Genomic DNA, 23,120 nt, shown 5'->3' with positions numbered 1-23,120 from the left:
GCTTCACAGTATTGTAATGCAAAGACACGTTATTATGATCACAGGAAGGAGGTAGAGACGGCGGTGCCTTATTTATATTCCCTGCTAAAAGCACACACTTTTCTATGTGTTTTGTTTTGTTCAGTTCTTGGTGTCTGTTTAGTCTCTGTGGGACTAACGGAGTGCACTTTCTCATATTTTCAGATTTGTGTACGGAAGTGGTCAGCCGGTTGTAAGGTCAGAGGGTAAAGGCTATCATTCTTTCGATTGTGAATACACACAGCCATCTTGGATCTAACGTAGAGAAGGGAAATTGATGCGGTGAGGATATTTTACTTATTTGTAGTCATATTAACACAGTTTGGGTCATAATTAGGCCTTCTGTATAAGCGATTTCCGTCGCTGTTTCCCCAGGTTTGGATACAGAGCGAATCGTTAGCCTTTAGCTTCAGCAGATTGTCGCTGCTGCTGCTGCAAACGGAGCGAAAACTGTGCCGAGAAAAAGCACAGCTGACTGGCTATATGGAGGCAGAAAAGGCCCACATTACTGCCTTATAGTGCCCGCTGCTTGGTAGACAAGTCGCTGTGTGTTGGTGTGAAATGTTTCGTTATGTTGTGGTACTTGGCTCCTTGTTAAGGCAGCCCACTTGCTAAGCTAACACAGATTGATTACAAGCACTTAGCTTGCTAACTACACTGGAGTTGGCTAACTAGCATGTTAGCCTTGCTGCTGGTATATTTCTCAACAGTGTCAAATTAGGTAACTAATCTATTTGGAAATTATCATTCAGCATAGTAATTAAGGAAGGAAAATAATTGAGCTGCCAGCTTATTTAATACATGTTTAAGATGAGATGAAAAGTGTGTTCTTATGAAATATCATAATGTTCTTCCTCAATGCGTTTACATCATTCAAAAGTAGACACACATACTGTTCAAAACTTTTTATTAAACATCCACAAGATGCCAAACGTGTTAAAGGGATTTAAGGAAAACAATTAAAATAAATTATGCATTCAGAAAGTTGAATTTGATTAAAATATGCACTGATGAAAAACCGTGTCCTTTGTTTATAAAAGTTGATAATATCAGTAAAGTGGTGGAACATCCAGGTGATAGGTTGTCTACTGTTATAAAAACAACATAGATGTTTTTAACTTGATGTTTTGAAGTGGAATCGGTGTATTTAGATTATAATTGTTAACTTTACTGTTACATTGTATTTTTGTTTGTGTACAGTTTTTGACCCATGGGCCATGACCATACTTCCTTCCCTCGCAAATCTTTGACAACAGCTCTGCTCTCTCTCCCTATTCAGGTGACATAAGGCATGTTTGGTGCTAGAAAGAAATTTGTAGAGTTCGTTGAGGTAGTCGATAATGACTTCTCGGACGAAAGCATGTACTACAGCCAGCCGTCGATGTTCCCACATCGGTCGGACAAAGATGTGAGTTTTGTCATTATTCACAAACTTCTCTCATTTCAAGTGTTGACACCATTAGAGACGTTTTCTAGTTATCTTACTCTTTCTAGTCCTCAAATGTTTTCCTTCAGATGCTGTCGTCTCCCTCGCCATCGTCGTCGGGTCAGCTGTCGCAGCTTGGTGCGAGTTTGTACGGTCCACAAAGTAAGTGTTGTTTTTTCCTTTACACTCACAAATCAGTTTTCTCATATATAGCATATTTGCATCATTCCAGTTTAGCTCAGGAAGTCTTATTAAACCTTAAAACCTACTTGCATTTGAATGCAGGACACATTGCAGAGACATCTTGTCTGATTGGTCTGACAGTATTTGTTTCTCTCCCTGTTTTTCTGCAGGTGCACTCGGCTTCTCAGTAAGAGGCATGGGGAATAGTACGCCTCAGTTAAATCGAAATCTAACGCAAGGCTCGCAGTTACCAAGTCATATCACCCCCACGACGGGGGTCCCCACCATGTCCCTCCATACCCCTCCATCACCAAGCAGGTTAGTATAAAAGTGCTCACTTTTTTGTGAGTTTGATAACTGAGTTTGGATTCAAACTTGTGTGGCTTATAACAATAAATAATAACCTGGAAATAGAACAGCAAATCACATGACGTGAGCTCTAAATCTGACCTGTTGATGTTTTAACAGGGGGTCGTTGCCAATGAACACGAGAAACATGCTAAACCACTCTCAGGTCGGTCAAAGTATTGGGATGAGCGGCAGGACCAATAGTATGAGCAGCTCGGGGCTGGGCAGTCCGAACCGAAGCTCGCCAAGTATCATCTGTATGCCCAAACAGCAGCCAGCGCGCCAGCCCTTCACCATAAACAGGTAGATGGGTCTTTGTAGCGATCTTCTGTTCTTTTTGTTCCCTACAGTTTCTAATATACATGTTTTTTAATTTTTTTTAATTTTAAGGAAGGTTCTGTTTTTGAAGCTCATGCTTTGTTTTGTTTTGTTTCATCTGTGCAGCATGTCGGGGTTTGGTATGAACCGAAATCAGGCTTTTGGGATGCCCAACTCGTTATCGAGCAGCATCTTCAATGGCACAGGTTAGTGTGTTTACCTCAGGTGGGTATACCAAAGGATCATTAGTTTGGGGTTTTTATTCAAACAAAAACTTCTGTGGTTTACATTGAATATATTAAAACAAAGTGAGGATTACATACATAAACACACCTTGCTGGAGGACCTTCAGGACCGTTGATGTGATGACCTGGTTCACTGTAAAATAAAGTTACAGTGTCTTCTCTAAGCAAGAGGCACAACTGCTTTTAAGTGCCGGCAGCGCGAGGCCAGAGTTAGAATCAAACTTTGGTATTTGTTGGTGAAAATACATTTATTTTCTGGACATAATGTTAATCTTTGACTGCTGAAACTGACGGTAGGTAGCTACTGTACACATTAGCTGTTTGGTTTAGTCAGCAGTTATTACTCAGGGGAGGGTGGGCTATTTATTAATACAATTACAATCTCAAGTAGTTACATTGAGTTGAAGGTGACATTACAAGTTCCTAACCTTCCTATTACTGCAGATGGGAGTGAAAATGTAACGGGACTGGATCTGTCAGACTTCCCTGCGTTAGCAGACAGGAGTCGGAGAGAAGGGACGGGAAACCCAACACCGGTGCTCAACCCACTGGCTGGACGGGCTCCTTATGGTAGGCCATTAGGCCGCAGAAAGTGTCTTACTGTTACACACATAAATCTATAGGAAGTAGGCTCCCCTAGGAAAGGAAATAGATATTAGCTCCTTGATTGGGTTGATAATACTAGCCAAGGCTTTGCTTTAATGCACATCCACAGAATAGCTTGTGATGACCTTTTTGTTGTGATTAATTGCTCATTACACTTCGGGGAATTATAATCTCTGCTTCACTGTGTTCATCATCAAGTTGGCATGGTGACAAAGGCTTCAACAGAACAGACGCAGGATTTCTCCATCCACAACGAGGACTTCCCTGCACTGCCTGGCCCGAACTATAAGGACCCCTCGTTGAGCAACGATGACGCCAAAACTGTAAGTGTGAGCGACTGGTGGTCTCTGCAGCACAATCTGGAAGGGATGTCTGTTAATCATCATGGGTTTTAAAAAAATATTTTTATTTTTATTTCAGTTTTTTATTTCAATTGTTTTTCTCTGATTTTAGAACTTGAACTCTGTAACCAAGAGCACATCGAATGCAGATGGACCGAAGTTCCCGGGAGACAAGACGACCTCAGCACAGAACAACAACCAGAAGAAAGGGATCCAGGTGTTGCCCGATGGTGAGACTCCTCAGCCAATCGTATCGCTCCAATTCCACTGAGACATCCCTTCTTAATCGCACAACTTGGGTGAGGCAGTTGGGCTCTCTACCCTGCATTTGGGGTTAGATAATTATTGGATAGGCTGCAGTGAGGAAACCACAAAGAATATGTTCAAAATGGTACAGACCATTATCATCCTTCCATTAGTCTGTATGTGACCATGACATGTTAAGAAAAAACAATTGGCTTGGTTTGCTCTCCAATACGTGCACAAAGTGTGGGTTTTAAATATGGAGGTAATGTATTGACAGTAAGTATTAAGTGTAGTCCGCAGCCCAGCGCTTTGTTGAACTCTGAATTATCCGGCTGCTGCAGGTCGGGTGACGAATATTCCCTCAGGAATGGTGACGGACCAATTCGGCATGATTGGCTTGCTGACGTTTATCCGGGCGGCAGAGACTGATCCGGGGATGGTCCATCTGGCGCTAGGAAGTGACCTCACGACACTGGGACTCAACTTAAACTCACCAGAGTAAGACAGAGGTTCTACCCTAGATACAGTCACATTTTAAGTTTTTTTTTTTTGCCACCAGGTGTATGGCCTAGAAATGATTCGAACTAGTCCAAAAACCCCGTCATGAAACACCGCAGCCCATTTAAATGTTCCATAACCTATAAAACATGATGAATACACAGGGTTTCCATGGTTACAATTGCATGACGTTTTCTTTTCACTGAATAAATCTTAGTTAAACCCTAACCCCTCTTTATTTAAGCTGACATGCCATTTTGGACAGTGAGACATATTTGGCTCTTAATTGGCTCTGTGCATGACTTCTTTAAACGTTCTTGTCCCAAAAATAACATTTATCACAACCTACACTTACTTTTATGTCCAATATATCTGTTTTATATGAAAAATGTCTAGAAATTGTTCCGTTTCAATGTCCAGTGTCAAGAACTCACATCAGCTTTCTTTCCTGACAGAAACTTGTACCCTAAGTTCGCCTCGCCTTGGGCCTCGTCGCCATGTCGACCTCAAGACATTGGTAAGACATTCGTGTGAATTATAAGCGGGAGGATTACTTTTTAATGTTTAATACCTGACTTCATTTAGTGATCAATTGGCAGTCAGCAATAGCTTTTAAAGGGGACGTATCATGCAAAATGCACTTTTTGATGTCTTTTATACATAAAGATGTGTCCCCGTTGTGTTGGGGAACTCACGCAGCGTCAGAAAATAAAACCATCTCTTTTCCTCCGTACCCAAATCTCTAAAAACGGGGGTACAACGGAGCTGATCCAGATTTGCGTCCGATATGATGTAATATCGGAAATGTGGACCCACAGCACTATAAGAAAGTTGCTATCAGAAACAATGCCCGACTGTTTTAGACGTAATATGGTCGGTGTTTACAATAGCATCGCTAACACTCAGAGCTAACCTGTACTGGAGAGCATGTGTGTGAAGAAGCTGGATATAAAAAGGAACTCACCTTATGGTATAACCGGCAAGAGAGAAAGGTTGCAGTCGAATAATCCATTTAGCTTAGGAACCTTCCTAATGGAGTGAAATGACCCGGAAGTCCCTCAGTGGCAGCCATGATAAGTGCCGTTCAGATTCTCTAGAATGATAGGAAAGGAGGTTTCAAACTTCCTTTATAACCTCCTTTAGCTTAGGAACCACTGGACCTCCCTCACCGAAAGGAGAGGAGAAAATGCTGCCCCACAATGCCTTGCAGCCGCAGCATTTGCCGTCACACAACATTCAGCCGTTCACGGAAACAACCGATTATGACCGAGAAATTATATCATGAAAGTTACGGTGCTTATTAAGCTTTAAAACGTATGTGGTAAGTTGCCAAAGTGCTTTGTTTTGAACATTCATCAGTATTATAATCAAAAAGAGAAATATGAACGTTAGTTTTTCCTGAAATGATCAAATAAAGTCAACATTTCACTGAGCTGTGTGGGGTTTGTTCAACTTTTAAAAGATGTTTGAATGGTGTTTGAATCACTGTGTATATACACAGTGATAGATGTTGAGGACTAACGTTTATAATAAATATGTATTGGGATAATTTGTATTAATGTGGACCGGAGGGAGAGGGTGACGAGCATAAGTTTCACTTTCCTTTTTTATTTCAATTCCAACTTTGGTCATGAAGAATATGTTTCTCTGTTGTCCACGTTCATAAAGCATAAAACAACAGCATTAGAGCACGGTGCAGAGTCTCTAGATGACTTTACAGTAGTCCCTCCTTCTTATTAAACATCCATGTTGTAGTCCGCTGTATAGAAAACTGTAGTTTCCATAGTTTCCCCACAGCAGCAGACGCACACAATGACGTCCGCTGGCGCATCATAAACACGTCAGATAGTGAAAGTGCATTCAGATTCTCTAAAATACCGCAGTCTCTTCTCCTAAGTCCTTTTGAATTCTCCTATCCACTATCCCTTAACACCCGTGACGTTTCACTCAGAGGTCAACAAATAGACGATAAGGCCCTTTCTCATTTCTCTAACTCCCCTCCTCGACTCCTATCCTCGACTCCTATCCTCGAGACTTAGTCCCGCCCACAGAAGATGCGAGCGGAGGTGCAGAGGAGGGGAGCCGAGGAGAGAGGAGGGGAAGCAGCAGGCGGTTAGAGAAATGAGAACTCCTCTCCTCTGAGCGGTCATTTTAAAGAGACGTCCATTATGATGACAGGAGGCACAGCAGCCCTCTGTCTGATGGACAGAATGTGTTTCATGACGACTTATATATTTACTTTGATTCATTCACAGTGCGGTATAATGAGACAATAACAGCTACAGATGCGGACACACACTTGCTTACTTGCTTATGGTTGTCCATCGAATCCGATGATGACGTCCACTTCTATCGGTGAGTTTCTTTGGTGGCTGAATAGCCCTATCCTGGACCCACAAATCCTATTGCAGGTAGGACAAGTGTTACTATGTGGTGGCAGTAGCAACGGCAACTGTAGGTGTGTTCCTCCTGAGTGTCCTCTCCTGTCTCCTGGCTTCCTTTCCTCCTCCAAGCATTTGGGTCCCATCCCGGCACAGCTAGCCCCAGGTGTTACGGTCAGCAGCAGCGTCCCTCCAGGGCCTCAGGTCTGATTCTACATTTCTTTAACGCAGTCTTCAGCTGGTCTTTATAGCGCTACTTCTGCCCTCAGCAGAGCGTCCGACCATGGTGTAAGCTGGCCATATAGCACTCTGCGAGGCAGGCGGTTTGAGGGCATCCTTACTACATGGCCCAGCCATCGTAGCTGGTGCTGAGTAATTGTGGCCTCAATATTCCTGCAGTTGGTCTCCGAGAGTACTTCAGAGTGGGGCACACGATCACGCCAGGTAATTTCCAGGATGCGCTGAAGGCAGCATATGTGGAACTGCTCTAGGGCCCTATGTGGCGGCTGTAAGTTACCCAGGCTTCGCAGCTGTAAAGGAGGGTAGTGAATGCAGATGGCTTGGTAGACACAGACCTTCGTGCGGAGATGGAGGTTCTTGTTTTGAAAGACCCTATGCTGGAGTCTCCAAAAAGCGCTGATGCCTGCTTTAATCCTGTTTTTGGACCCTCATTGTCGATGGTGTTGTCCTTCAGAGAGAAAGTGGTCCCAGGTATCTGGAGGGATGGTACGTGGGCACCAACAGACAATTGTGCACACACTGCAGTGAGAGGTAGGTGGTGCGATGTGATGTTGGCACTCCATTGGCAAACTACTTCCGTCTTGATAGGTGTTGACGGTCAGTCCCATCCTGCTGTACGCTCTCACCACAGCAGTAGAACAGACTGGAGGTCTTGTGGACTGTGAGACACGAGAGCACAGTCATTTGCATACTGTAGCTCAATGACTCTCTCCTCTTTGCAGTTTGGTGGTTGCCGGAGCCTCCTTATGTTGAAGAGGTTGCCATCTAGACGAATTCCACTGCCACACCGCTACTGTCCCTCAATCTCCTTGTGGAGGAGCTGGGTGACACATAGCAGAAGATGTTAAAAAGTACTGGTGCTAATACACACCCCTGGCCTTACCAACCCTGTATGTACAGGGAAGGGGGAAGACCCTTGTCCTCCTATAGTCACCCGAGCAGTCATTCCGTCATGAAATTGGCGGAGGATGTTGACAAACTTTTTGGGGCAGCCAAACCTGATAAGGACTTCCATAAAAGTTCTCTCTGGACAGTGTCGAAGGCTTTGGAGAGATCGACAAAGGCCATGAACAGGTCCTGATGCTGTTCTCTGCACTTTTCCTGCAGCTGTCGAGCTGTGAAAATCATGTCCACCGTGCTCCTGCTCTTCCTAAATCCACATTGTGATTCAGGCAGTATTGACTCGGTGGTGTTTTTAATCAGCCTCTGGAGCATAACCTTTGCCAGGACCTTACCGGCGACAGCAAGGAGCGAGATACCCCTGCTGTTGCCACAGACAGCCTTGTCACCCTTGTTCTTGTAAATGGTGACAACATTGGCGTCTTTCCATTGTTGTGGGACGTTCTCATCAGCCCAGACCTTGGTGATGTACTTGTGTAATGCTCTTGTACAGAGGTAGCCTCCTTGTTTCAATAGCTCAGCAGGGATGTTGTCATTACCAGGGGACTTGTTGTTTTTAAGGGAACGGATAGCTGATAGGACCTCCAGGAAGGTTGGGGGCTGGTCTAGATTGTGCATAGGAGGAAGTGTAGGCAGGTCGTCAAGGACGGTGGGGTCTGCATCAGAGTCCTGATTTAGCAGGGTACCAAAATGTTCAGCCCATCTCAGCAGAATGCTATGCTGGTCCTTCAGGACTGTCAGGCCATCTGCTGTTTTCAGGGGAGTGATACAGCGGCTTATTGGGCCGTAGATGTTTTTGACAGCATTGTAAAAGTTGTGCATGTCATTTTTATCGGCAAAAGACTGGATTTCGTGTGCCTTTGTAGTCCACCACTCATCCTGCGTGACCCGAGTAGCCCTTTGTACTTCCCGACGAATTCTCTGCCACCTGGTGCTACTGGACGAGGGGCTCTTTAGCGTTGCCCGATGTGCTCTGTCCTTCAGCAAGTCATGGATGGTTTCCGAGTTTTCATCAAACCAGTCTGGGTGCTCTTATAGCCGATTGTTTGGGCTGCTGCCTCAGAGAGAGCCGAGCTGATAGAGTTCCACTTCTGGTCCCTGGTGTTCTCAGAGGAGCTCAAGGACAACTCCATCCCCCCCTAGTTTCTCAGCCAGGGAGCAACGAAATTCATTCCTTGCATCAGGGTTTTCCAGGCGGGTGCAATCTAGTCGCCTCCTTCTGGGTCCTTGCAGCCGCAGCGGGGGGCGCACTTGCATGTGGACCTTGGCCATGATCAGACGGTGATCTGTCCAGCCTTCTGCACCTCTCATGGCACGGGTGATGTGAACGTCTCGGATGTCACTTCACAATGACATAGTCTATCAGGTGCCAGTGTTTGGAACGAGGGTGCATCCACGAAGTCTTGTATTTAGCCTTCTGCTGGAAGATAGTGTTGGTTATGGTCAGGTTATGCTCAGAGCAGAGAGTGAGTAATCTCAACCCATTTGCATTAACCTGGCCAACTTCATGCCTGCCAAGCACTCCACTCCATATGCTGCTGTTTTGTCCCACTCTGGCGTTAAAATCACCAAGCAAGAAAATCTTGTCATTCTTGGGGATCCGGCGAAGAGCCTCGTCCAGTGACTGGTAGAAAGAGTCCTTGGCCTCACTCTCGGATGGCAGGGTCGGTGCATATGCACTGAGAAGTGTGGCGAAGCGGTTCTTAACCAGGGGGATACGGAGGGTCATTAGTCTCTCACTAATGCCAACAGGTGTTTCAGCGAGTCTTGGTAGTAGAGTGTTTTTGATGGCTAGTCCTACACCATGCAGGTTGTCCTCCCGACGGGTAACCTTTCCAGAAGAACGTGTAGCCCATCCCTTCCTCTGTTAGAGAGCCTTCATCCAGGATTCTGGTCTCACTCAGAGCAGCCATGCTGTTCTCCTATGAGGTCTGTCAGAGCTGCCCTACGAGTCCAGGAGAGTCCTTACATTCATGTTGCCAGTCTTAAGTTGCATGATTTCCGTCCGTCATTTTTATTTGTATTTCGACCGCGGTAATGGAATGGCCCGATAGGTGCGGTATCCTATCCAGGCGAGGTTGAGTGGGCAATTTTTAGGCCACCTTTTCTAGGCCCTTCCCCAATTGGGGTGAGCAGTGTGGCCCCTAAATAGGGCTGCTCAACGCACAGGGGTCTGCCGAACAGCTTCCACTCAGTCCGAGCTGTTGGCGACCGATACCCTGTGCTGCTGCCGTGCAGCGTTCTTAGCTAAGAGCTTCCAGTTCATTCGTACCTGCTCCCGTCGCCAGAACCCCATCGCCGCCAGACTTCAACACGCTGTAAGGTCCAGGTACCATGGTCAGAGGTGGATACCTGCACAAGGAAGTTTTTAAGTGCCATAGGGGGTGCGCACTTTCCAGTAGCACTATCTTCACCACGATGAGATAAACCCGGTGGCGTGGGTAACCCATGACGACCAGTCCCCCACCCTGGCTGCAGGTGGCTGCAGGGTCCTTGGTTTTTTAAGGCCCGTCTATAGCGCACCGCCAGCGCATTGCTTTTCTGTCAGGGTGTGTTCCCTTAGCCTTTGCCTAAATAGGCTTACCCACAAGGCAGCGGGCTATTTACCCATAGTTGGGGCAGGGGTTGACGGGCGTCAGGGCATGTCCACACGACGGTGGGCCTATACGCCGCGTCTCTGGGGCCCCCTGCTGCTCCGAGAGCCCCTCCAGTTTAGCCTGGGTCCGCAAGGACCCAGTTACCATGTGTGGCCACGGGGAGGCACTGCAGAAGTCTTGGTGGTGGAGACGCTGTGTACCAGCAGGAGGAGACTAACGACCCGTCCACACAGCGGCTTGCATTGACGCTTGCCGGCGGGCGTGTCTGAAACTCGACCAACAACCAATCACATGAATCTCTCGCCCCTGACACACAAGCAGCGGTTTGATTGGCTAGAGCTTGTACTGGCATATGATTCGATTGGCTGACGCTTCTGCCGAGGCGTCAAAAGTTGAACATTGCTCAACTTTTGCAGCGAGCCACGCCAGCAACGCTCCGTGTCGCTTCCCACGATGCAGTTCGGCTAAAAGTGACGTCACCCCATTCAAAGTGAATGGGCAGAAGCGTTGGAAGCTTCAACGCACGCCGCTGTGTGGACGGGCCGTTACACACTCGGCTCCTCTCACCCCCCGAGGGGGGCTAGCTGGCGGCGGCAGCTGTAAGCAGAGAGTAGCAAGTAGAAAGTGGCATGCAACATGCACTATCTACACACATCTCTATTCGACTACGCTACTGCACTATACGTGTCACACGCACCCTGTGTCCATCACACACACACACACACACACACACACGCACACGCACACGCACACACACATATATATTAGTGCTGTCAAAATTATCGCGTTAACGGCGGTAATTAATTTTTTGAATTAATTGCGTTAAAATATTTAACGCATTTAACGCATGTGCAGAATGGCCCGCCCCATATGTGCCACCAGTGGCAGCACCAGGGTATGGCTGGGGTAGGCTACACCCATACCAAGAAATGGCTTAGCCCCACCATGAAAAATGATGTTAAAGTAAGCAAAATAAAGTCCACCAACTCGCGCGGAGTAAATTGCACAGACAGCAGTTAGTAAGATTGATTTCAGTAGCCACAGTTTTGAAAACTTTTGTCACGTAGTGATCGTCTTCTCAATAGAACATCTTTGCTAACGGCGTGGTGTTGTTGCAGGAAGTCCCGACGCAGAATACTCTTGCTGTAGTACAGGGCAGAGCCATATAATAGTAATAATATGGCTCTGGTACAGGGGTGCACATAACTGGTACGCAGGTTATGTGCGTAATCTGAAATGCGTCACAAAGCGCATTTGCGTACCGACGTACTTGTGAAGCTTTTCCAGAAGGCGGTTAGATCACCGGACGACAGAGTCGGTCTCCGTGTGCACAGATAGGGCTGCTGTTAACGTCGGTCTGTACAACGGAACTGTGCCAAAACTACGCCAACCGGCTGCGGAGGGAGACTCCCCCCTTCACTGGAGAACTGCGCTAAAACAGCTGATCACAACGTTCACACTCTGTGGTCACGAAGTACTCCACTAGCCCCCCTCTGTCGACTTTCCTGAAGTACTCCCCCGTTGATAGAAATCAACACGTAATGAATTAAGACCCCACGGTTTGATGATTGATTGGTGTGTGGGTTATTTTTCATTTTGACATGCAGAAAAATGATATAAACATAGATACTGTATGTTAAATGGATATATCCGCCTGCTTTCATTTATCTTTCCATTCCCAACAATATACATAAAGAAATGGCATATTTTGGACATAGTTCGAATGGTGATTAATCATGATTAATTAATTTTTAAACTGTGATTAATCTGATTAAAATTTGTAATCGTTTGACAGCCCTAATATATATATATATATATTAGTGCTGTCAAAATTATCGCGTTAACGGCGGTAATTAATTTTTTGAATTAATTGCGTTAAAATATTTAACGCATGTGCAGAATGGCCCGCCCCATACGTGCCACCAGTGGCAGCGCCAGGGTATGGCTGGGGTATGCTACACCCATACCAAGAAATGGCTTAGCCCCACCGTGAAAAATGATGTTAAAGTACTTTTGCTGTAGTACAGGGCAGAGCCATATAATAGTAATAATATGGCTCTGGTACAGGGGTGCACATAACTGGTACGCAGGTTATGTGCGTAATCTGAAATGCGTACCGTCACTTGTGTCACAAAGCGCATTTGCGTACCGACGTACTTGTGAAGCTTTTCCAGAAGGCGGTTAGATCACCGGACGACAGAGTCGGTCTCCGTGTGCACAGACAGGGCTGCTGTTAACGTCGGTCTGTACAACGGACTTGTGCCAAAACTATTGGCACAATAGAGACACACTGGAGAACTGCGCTAAAACAGCTGATCACAATGTTCACACTCTGTGGTCACGAAGTACTCCACTAGCCCCCCTCTCTGTCGACTTTCCTGAAGTACTCCCCCGTTGATAGAAATCAACACGTAATGAATTAAGACCCCACGGTTTGATGATTGATAGGTGTGTGGGCTGTCTTTCATTTTGACACGCAGAAAAATGTTATAATAAACATACTGTATTTTAAATGGATATATCCGCCATCTTTCATTTATCTTTCCATTCCCAACAATATACATAAAGAAATGGCATATTTTGGACATAGTTCGAATGGTGATTAATCATGATTAATTAATTTTAAACTGTGATTAATCTGATTAAAATTTGTAATCGTTTGACAGCCCTAATATATACAATTTCAGAATCAAACGGAGCACTCTCATAATAACGTAACACTATCAGAGACTGGATATATCCCCCCCCCCCCTCTCCCCTCTCTGGTCGCTACAATGAGGAAAATAAATTACTGGCCAAAAGTTGTATTTACAAGTATTAAAAGTAAGCAGAGGACACCAAGCCAACTGAGACCTGTCTGTCTGCTGCATCTACGTACACGCTGTACAACACACACACACTGTATCACACACTCGCACCTACAGCTCCTAAAGCATAATCAGGCTACAGCCGTTGTGTATTTTATTATGTGAAGCACTAAATGGTTTTAGCAAAATATCGACTCTTTGTTTGTAGATGTCTACTAAACTAAAGCAATTAAAGAGAGTAGGCCTGTTATACTGAGTGATATATATATATATTATACACACTGCTCTGCTTTCTGCACGGACCTCACAGCTGTTCTCACTGTAAACATCGCGTCGCGATGAGAGCAGTTTCTAAAATAATATCCAGGGGATGTATGCAGAGCTGAGATAAGTCCGGCCGTGCGTAACGCCTCCACCGTTCCCGGAAATGCATCCACGAAGGAGCCGTGGAGGACCCATCAGTGTCTCCTCGGTTAGAGCTCCTCCAGAGAGCCGAGATCCTCGGTCCTCGAAGTGCATTTAGAGAAATGAGATGTCCTTCAACATGGCGCGCTGAAATTCATTTCCGGGTCACTACCGGAGGACCGAGGAGTCGAGGAGGGGGATTTGATGAAATGAGAAAGGGTTAGACGTTAGGAGCTGATTTTTGGACTATTCGACCGCAACCAAAGCCTTTGAGCTCCATACTGTTTCAGAAATAATCCTTGATAATCCATGATATGGCGTTTCATCACAGCAGACACTTTACCTCTGCCACATCATAGACTATAGGGCTGTGCGATTATGGCAAAAATCATAATCACGATTATTTGGGTCAATAATTGATATCACAATTATTTTGACGATTATTCATTCATCAATATTTTACCAATAAACAAGATCAACACATATGTTGGAGCGCACTTCCCAAACCATACTAAACATATATTAATATGATAAATAAAAATAAATTGGACCAAAATAAATGAAATCAAATATGTTGCAGTGCACTGTCACAACCTACTGAAAACTCCTTGACATATAGCCAACATGTTGGTAAAACATATTCAACATATTCCACTCAGTTAAACGTTGAAGGCTGGCCAACCGTCATGGTTCAGAAGTAACAGGAAATAAATGTTGAACTACAATTTAAGACCAAATAAAAATGTTAGGCCACCATGGCAAATGCTGGTAGGGCTGCTCATGTCATCTCTTAAAGATTTTTTGCAAGAAACACCAGCCTGTTTACATGGTCTGGTTTCAGAGATGAGCGCAGGCAGGTGACAATATTGCCATCTGTACTGAAGATACGCTCTGAAGAGGAACTTGTGGCAGTGCTGCCACATATGACACAGGAAAAAAAGAAAAGACTCTAAACCCTTTGCCATTATATAAAAATAGTGTTGCTACACAAGTAGAAATTAGGCTTACTAATAAGAAAACTCAGATCTGAAGCTACACCGGAATCTGCTGCCTAAGTGCAATAAAAAAGACAAAATTAATAGAATCAAACCCTTTTTTTGTTTCATTTTATTAGAGTATAAAAAGAAATGCCTTTTTTAAAATAGGATGCAAGCAACACTAGTTTCTTAACCTGAATTGATAATAGACTATAATCAATTTAAGTTTGCATTCTTATACCATTTTGTACAATAATTATAATGAATAAGTTCAAACAAACTAAAACTTACAGTTGATTCATAACGGTATGTAACTTGAGTTTTTATTATATAAAAAACCTGTTGAAATGCTACTGTTATTTTTACTGTCCCCAAAAAGCGCGTCGGCAGCCTCCAGGAATGCTTCTTTCACAACTTCACCGTCTTTGAAAGACTTCATGTGTTTCGCAAGAACGTGAGTGACACGATAAGATGCTATGGTAGCAGCCTTGCTCTTGTTGTTGGGCCTGGTGAAAATGGACTGCTGTGCATTTAGCTGTCCTTTCAGGCCCCTCCCCTTTTGGGAGCATAGGGCAGAATTAAGAGGGAATTCCGTCTCGTAGCGTTTGTGCACTGTTTTGAAATGCCGCTCCTAAATTACCCTTCTTCGATAAAGCCACGCTCGCATTGCAGATGAGACAGATGGACTTTGAATTGGAATAGATACAAAAATAATCATCCTCCCACTCGGAGTGAAAATTATATATTTTGGGCTTTTTTGCTTCTGCCATAATTGCGGTCTTGTGTGTGTGCGGACTGTCACTCCTGTTGACACGGACAACGTCAGCGAAATAGTACACTGCCCACCAGCCACGCCCCGACACATGGGGTGATGTCGGCCAATCACAAAGCTTTGATGCGTTCAAGTGCATTATTATGGCACAGGAAGATTATGTTACAGGACATTAACGATAAAACAGGATATTGTTGTTCTATTTTTAGACACATCTCGCGATCGACTGGGAATCTCCTCGATTGCGATCGTCTGGTTGAGCACCCCTGGGCTAGACCATAGGTCCGTTGTGGTGGCAAAGTAGTCCGCTGAAGCCACATCTTTCTGCGTGACGTCACGAGCTACCCACAATGCAACACACGCCATATATATATATATATATATATATATATATATATATAAATACGCCATTTTCCTGGAGGTGCAAATATCCTGGAAGTGCAAATATAAACAGCTAGCTAACGTAGCCAGGCAGAGCGCACTAGGTTTTTTTCTGAATTAACGAACGAAGAAATCGCTGCATGTCTTCGGATTACATCTCTGGACTTGAGGGGTGTGCTTTAGGTCGTTACCAGCGTAAACTAGAGCTGTGTGGGTTGTCTGATTGTCCTTACGACTTGCCCTTACGACCCTCGAAAGTGGCCTTCGTCGATTTTGGCTGCATCTACGTCTAATTTCTGGAAACACCAGGTGAATACCCCACTTGTCACAATAATATTATCATGCCATTGCATATATGTGGTATTTTAGAGTTGACTAGATATTGATTAAGGCAATAGACTATGATATTCAGTACAGGAAGCTTAGCAACACCTAGGCGGTGTACGGCTGCCTGCTTGCACCTCGCGTAAAACGGCGGATACCGGAAGTACGGTGTCGCCCTCAGCCCAATACCCGTATGTGTGTGTGAAAGAATAGTGCAGGCAGCGCAGAAATAATGCTGAAATAATACCGAGACGGCATCGCGTAACGCTTGTCCAACGTGTTGACAAGTTGCTTAAAGCCCTGGTTGCTAACAGTGCTAACTGGGCACATATCTTTAGCGATGTGAAATGTAATGGCACCTGTAATATCTCTGTGTCTCTGCGAACTCGTCGTGTAGGCCGTTGCTCTGTACAATGCGTCCTGAATCGATTATGTGGTGGATGAAGTCGAGCGGGGCACCTGCTTTTTGGTCTGCTTTTGTTGTATTATTTAGACCCTCCAGAAAAACGCGATTCTGCGATCGCAGAATTTACCGCAAAATGGCGCAGATTTTTAAAATGCCGCATATTTTTCAAAAGGCCGCATAATCCCCGCATTTTTCCACACAAAGTTGAAATTTTTTTTTTTAACTCGTATTGAAGTGAAGTAGTGATGATGATGATGTGACGTCATCAGCTCGCGCATCACAGAAGGTAAACAACACCGTAGACGTAGAGTGAACGTGTGGAACTCACACAAGAGAGAAAACACCAAGATGAAAAAATCTGATCCATCTCATTTACCGACGAACATTTCTGCTAAAGACCGGGCAAAGCAGTTCCCCGATGTCTTTCACGAAAGTGGGGGGAAACTATTCTGCACCCCTGCAACTGTGTGTTGGAGCATAAGAGAACATCGATGGTGACGACCGACTTTGATTCATTCAAACATTCGAAAATGCTTTCTGCTGCTGCGGACAAGAAAGCCAAACAACTCACGTTCACCAAGGCATCAACCTCCAAAACCCTTTCGAGGGCTACAAGAAACGAGGTGAGAAGCCTACAAGATTGAAGCTGGTCAGACAACGAACGAGTAAATGAAAACAGAATGAGGCGGAGAAGTGTGTGTGTGTGTTTGTGTGTCTGTGCCCAATTGCTTTTACAATAAATAAACAATGAATGTGTTTAATTGAATAGGAAAGGGGTTAACGTTAGTGGCAGGTTTTGTGTGAGAGAGAATAAATAAGACATCCCAATATTTTAAAAAAATCTATTCTTTTTCGCAAATTTCCGCATATTTCGCAATTTCCCGCAATTTCACTGCATAATATCACATAAAAACCCCACATGTTTAATCGCATAATCAAGGGTTTTTGCCCGCGTTTTTCTGGAGGGTCTAATTATTGCCCGGTCGTATTGCACTTTGTGGTTGTATTTCAGATGATTAAAGAGATTGGTTGTGTTGGCGTGTGGTGCCAACACAACCTGGTAACAAATCCTGCACTGTACTTTGTTTTGCTCCACGTCGGACTCCTGAAAGCCAAAGTACTTCCAAATAGTGGAAATAGTTTTAACGAGTTGCTGCTTTTGTTCTGACATCTTCGCTCGCGCTGAACACTCACAACACATGTCACTCCCACGTGGCCGAGTGGGCTTTTAGGGAGGGGCGAAAGCGCACCCAGCAAAATAATCGTATTTTGTCAATTATGCTGTTTTCATAATCGTCGCAAACCACAATCGTAATCGCGATTAAAATACGATTAATTGCACAGCCCGAATAGACTATGCATTACATTAATGCACACAATGTTCATACTCCTTTCTGCACATGTTCTTATTTCACATTTCATAGTTTATATTCTAAAATGCATTCATAGCATTCTAGTCCCATGTAAATCACTGCTTTATTTAATTTGTATTGCTATTTAACTGTATTTTATTACGGTGTAAAATATTTTTTGTTTTATATTAGATTTCTTGTTTTTTATATTTTATGTATGCAGCACCATGACATCAAGTCAAATTCCTAGTATGTGCAAACCTACCTGGCCATAAACCTGTTTCTGATTCTGATCTGCCGGTAGAATCTCCTGCATGAGCTCAGCCCCCTCCTTTTTTTGTATACATTTTTTTTTTTAAAGCTTTATTTCCAAAATCAGCACTTTTGAAACAGGAAGTGAAATAGAGGGATATGAGGCATGGCTAGAATGGGTGATCTGTTTGGTATTTTGAGCAAAACACTTCATAGACATGTTTTTTTATTTACTTATGCTATTGCCTAAACATAGCATGATTGGTGCACTTTAAGATGTGGCAGTCAGAGCCTGTCTGAAGTCATCTTTATGATCCCAGACAGGTTGTTAGGAACAACATCATCTCACACATCCCTGGCTTGGCAGTATACAAATATCACAATTACTCAGTGGCGAACCGTCAGGGCCTTCAAGGTATTCAGAGAATACCCTGGAACACTCAGATAAAACAAACAAAAAAATCGATTTAATTATATAAATAAAATGTATATAAAATGAATAAATGAGAATCGTATCTGTGTTGTTGATCTGTAATATTACAGTGTTACGTTGATTTGTTTGTCCTTCTCGGACCATGCACTACGCATTTCAGTGGTTTTGTTTTAGAAAAGAAAGCAACCAATCAGGTCTCTGGGTAGAATATCCTTCAACCAAGGTATTCTACATCCTTGATCGAATTCCCTGGCCGTTGCACTGAATGAGAGCGTACGTTTGGACTGACAGTTTGATTTACCAATCATATATTCATTTGAAGCCAATGGGCGTATTCTTTCAGAGTTCCCCTCGGTTCCAGTGTATTCTAGAAGGCCCGCTAGTTAACTGGCTCGATACAGAGGATCTAGATCAGTGCTTCTCAAAGTGTGGTCCGCGGACCACTGGTGGTCCGTGAGCGCCCCCTAGTGGTCCGTGAGTATATTGGTAACATTTCACATTTGAAATAAATAAATACATTTAAGTTTTCCGCACTCTCGCGGGAATATCTCCGCAATGGAACAAGCTTACGTTTCACTTTCTATTGCATGATAAAGCCCAGTGCAACACCTTCGTCACACATGTTGCCACTTGTTTGTACCATTTCCAGGCGATTTATAATCTGTTCTAGAAAAACGATGTGTTTTGGGATATTTGTGGAGTTAGGTGGTCCGCGAGTGTTTTTTTTATTGGTTAAGTGGTCCTTGGTATGAAAAAGTTTGAGAAACACTGATCTAGATGAATGCGACGAAGCAATTCATGCAGTTTTATTGTTTTTAACGTTGAAATGACAAGTGCAACAGGTGAAGATGAAGTTGTTGCGGAATTGTTGCGAGTACCCTTTTCAAGATGACAATTCAGTGAAAAGACGGACATTATAATGCCGCGGAGGGGGGGGGGGGGGGGGACTGCGGCGGGGGGTGTGTGTGTCTACAGAAGGTCCAGTTGTGATAGACACGGTTTGGCCACTGCAATTACTACACATTTTTTATATATCATTGGCTATGATCTACTAAAAATATACTGTATTTCAACGTTTCAACTTTAAAACGAGGTTTGTTTCAACTGCTTATCACAGCATCTGTATGTTTTATTAGTATATAACAACTGGCAGACCAAGATGATGCATTTATTAAAAAACCCTCATAGGGAAGTTTTAACGTTGCATAATTGTAAATGTTCCTTATATTTTTCAAATAAAATGACATGAGTCACTCTTACCTGTTCTTGTCTTTTCAGACTTCCACGTTCCATCTGAATACTTAACCAATATCCACATAAGAGACAAGGTAACTATGAGCTTCAGATCAGTTTCAGTCTTCAGCTCCTGTATGTGTGGCCACTAAACTAACTCCTTATTCTCTGCTGTCTTGCCTCCAGTTGGCAGCAATTAAACTGGCACGGTATGGCGAGGACCTGTTGTTCTACCTGTACTACATGAATGGAGGAGACTTGCTGCAGCTCCTGGCAGCAGTAGAGCTGTGAGTACTAATGTTTGAATGGTGGACACCTGCAGAAACATTGTCTATAATTTCTCTTTAGTTCATACTGGAAATAGTTCCTGTCCAAATTTGATAATGTTGTTTCTTCTCTGGTGGAAACACAATTCGTTTCTGTCTTACCAATGTCACCAATATTACTTATTTAACGGCAAACAACTCTTTTTGAACATGTGCAGTCTGTTTTTATGTTTTTTTTATTGACAGATAGGGATGGGTAGCGTTAAGGTTTTAACGGTACTACTACTTTTATGGATACCGCTTATCGATCCGGTCCTTTATTAACGGTACTCTTATCGGTTCTTTTGAAAAAGGTAAATTAACTAAACAAATTGTGAACAAAACTAACATTGCTTTTTATTTAAATTAAATAAATAATATTCCACATCAAAAGAAACAAAAATATGTTTAACAAATCATATTAAATAATGTCATGACAGAACTGTAAACAGAATTAACATGGTTTTTTATTTAAAATGTATAAATAATATTTCACATCAAAAGAAACGGCACCAGGGTTGTTTCATTGTAGCTGAAACTTTAACAGACAGTCAAACGGTGCATTTCTCCGTCTGAATGTGGTGCACTTTTGCTAAATGTTTAGACAAATTGCTGGTGTTATCGCCCTTAAATGCTAAACTCTTATTGAACTTTTGGCAACAAGCATTGTCCACATGGAGACGGGTAAAATGTAACTACACCTTGGAGCGCTTAGTTCTCTCCGCCATCTCCGGAGATCTCCATCTCTGCCGTGTGTGTGTGTTTTTGGGTATTAGAAACGGAATTGGCGACTCTAAAACTGCAATATAATGTTTGTGTAGCATAATACATATGACATCTTTTTTAAATGTCTGTTAAGGACTAACGTTGATGGGTACCGATAAAAAGACCGATAACGTCTGAGCTTAACGGGAACCCGGTATTTAATAATTCAGCCCAAGGGCCCCTTTACTACCGGGGCTCGGTACCCATCCCTATTGACAGATCTTTTGAAGTGAAGAAAATCATATACCACTACATCTTTGACAAATACCTTGATATATAAACATTATGACCATATTCTTGGTTGGACCATTGGTGCTTCACAACATATTCAGGCATCAGTAATGTGGAAATATTAACTAATGGGGGGAGGCAAATAATAAAACGGATGGAACATTCTGAAAATTGCATTACTTTACTACAATCCATGAAAGACAACACTTAGGATATCATAAATCTTAGACAATTAACCAGCCCTATTTGAAGTCAATTTAAAGTTGTGTGTCAGGCTGTCAGCCACTCGTCACTCTTTGGGATCAAAACTTTCTGGAACTCTGCGTTTCTTCCCTATTTTCCTCTTATTTCCCCCCCCCCCCCCCCCAGCTTTAACCGGGACTGGAGGTACCACAAAGAGGAGCGGGTTTGGATAACGAGGGCGCCGGGCATGGAGCCCACACTGAAGACCAACGCATACGAGAGGGGAACCTACTACTTCTTTGATTGTCCTTAACTGGAGGAAAGTTGCCAAGGTAAGAATTGTCTTCTGTTGCACTTTCACCACCTGGCGATAAATGGCATTAACTCTTACTGACTCTTTTTGTGCGTTTCTAAGGAATTTCATCTGGAGTATGACAAGCTGGAGGAGAGGCCTCACGTGCCGACAACATTCAACTACAACCCAGCCCAGCAGGCCTTCTAAGGCCCGACCAGTCCAAAAGGCTGCAGCGGTTCCTGCACACAACACTGTTGGTCCAGGAGGTGGCGCTGTGGTTCACAGAGCTCGGTTTTTATTCCTCGAGGATTTGACTATCTTGACTGCGGGGTCGTCGCCACCATTAAAACTGCCCTGCCTTTCCAAAATTACATGCTGCCCAAAACACCAACACTTGTTCTGTTTTTATTCTTTATGTTCCTCCTGTTTTTTTGTCTTGTTTCCAGCAGGGTCTGTGTTATGTTTACGTCTCTGAATCTGAAGCCTGTTTTCTTTTAGAAAAGGAGGACGGACCTTTTGGCACAAGACAGTGACAGATCAAGGTTTACGCCTCGCCAAGTGTTAAGAACAGAAAAAGGCGAGGAAGTTAACATCCTCAGACAAAAGTGAAAGGGTGAAATAAATGCAATGTTTATTGTTGCACTATATTTAGTAATAAAAGAACACAAAATTTGTTTGTGATTTTTTTATGTGAACACTCCCAGATCAATTATCCATGTTGTGGGACAGGGCTTCAAGCAACGTTCAAAAGGCATCTCTCTTCATCTCACCCTTTTCATTTTTCTTCCTTCCATTGATTCCAACCTCTGTATTCGCACCATCCAACAGATTTCTGTCTCATACTCCCTTTCTCCCTCCGTCTCTCGCTGTGACTTCTGTTGAACATGGACACAACTCTGAGAGACTGCTTGGTTTTCACAAATGTGGACACATCCTCGCAGAGGCTAAACCGCTACACCGACTTTGCTCCGGAGCAAACAAAACACTTTCCAGTCTTTGTTACAATTTTGTAAGAAATGTGTACATTTTTGTTTCTTGGCATCACATAACTTAGTATATGTATGTACGAATGTGTATATATGATTGCTATATATATATATATATATATGTGTGTATATATATATATGTGTGTGTGTGTATATATATGTGTGTATATATATATGTATAGGACGTCTATTTTGAAAGAAATGTTGCCCTGCCTTTAACCTCGTTTTATGAGGTGAGCATGGATGCAATATGTGGACGCAACAGGTAATTTCTGGATCTGCTGGACAGGGTGTCACATGGCACTGCGGGCACTTACATCAAAAATAATAATACATGTCATTTAAGGAAAGGCCTAATTCTCATCCAAAAACATGGAGATCATCCCTTAAGTTTGGAGTTCAGCGCATCATAAGGGTATTTCAATCAGAGATGCTGAACAGCAGTGATCGGCAGCATTTCATATGAACGGAAAAATTAGTAATTGAGGAGAAAAAATAACCCAGACCAATCTTGTATTTTCTGAAGTCAAAGCCTCTTTTCTTGTATTAAAGCAGAAAAGGCTTTCATTAAATCTGCGTGTGCGTGTGTTTTTGCTCTCTTAGGTCATTCGTAAAAATGGTCGATTACGTTTTATATACTACATAGGGTAAACGTTTACACTTGGA

General features: G+C 43.5%; 1 protein-coding gene across 1 annotated transcript; it reads left to right on the top strand.

Moving 5' to 3' along the window:
- Positions 1-195: 195 nt before the first annotated feature.
- Positions 196-22,365, top strand: cnot2 (CCR4-NOT transcription complex, subunit 2). Its single transcript, XM_034085417.2, is given in 16 exon segments — positions 196-300; positions 1,298-1,426; positions 1,534-1,606; positions 1,798-1,945; positions 2,096-2,278; positions 2,420-2,499; positions 2,983-3,108; positions 3,343-3,467; positions 3,598-3,715; positions 4,073-4,229; positions 4,685-4,746; positions 19,735-19,784; positions 19,876-19,976; positions 21,360-21,483; positions 21,485-21,505; positions 21,589-22,365. Coding segments are annotated over 15 exon segments (1,572 nt in total). The 5' UTR covers positions 196-300; positions 1,298-1,309; the 3' UTR covers positions 21,676-22,365.
- Positions 22,366-23,120: the final 755 nt, after the last annotated feature.

The sequence above is a fragment of the Pseudochaenichthys georgianus genome, chromosome 6, assembly GCF_902827115.2.
Source record: "Pseudochaenichthys georgianus chromosome 6, fPseGeo1.2, whole genome shotgun sequence".
Taxonomy (NCBI): domain Eukaryota; kingdom Metazoa; phylum Chordata; class Actinopteri; order Perciformes; family Channichthyidae; genus Pseudochaenichthys; species Pseudochaenichthys georgianus.
The sequence above is the reverse complement of the archived record's forward strand: the minus strand, read 5'-3'. Positions and strand labels throughout refer to the sequence as shown.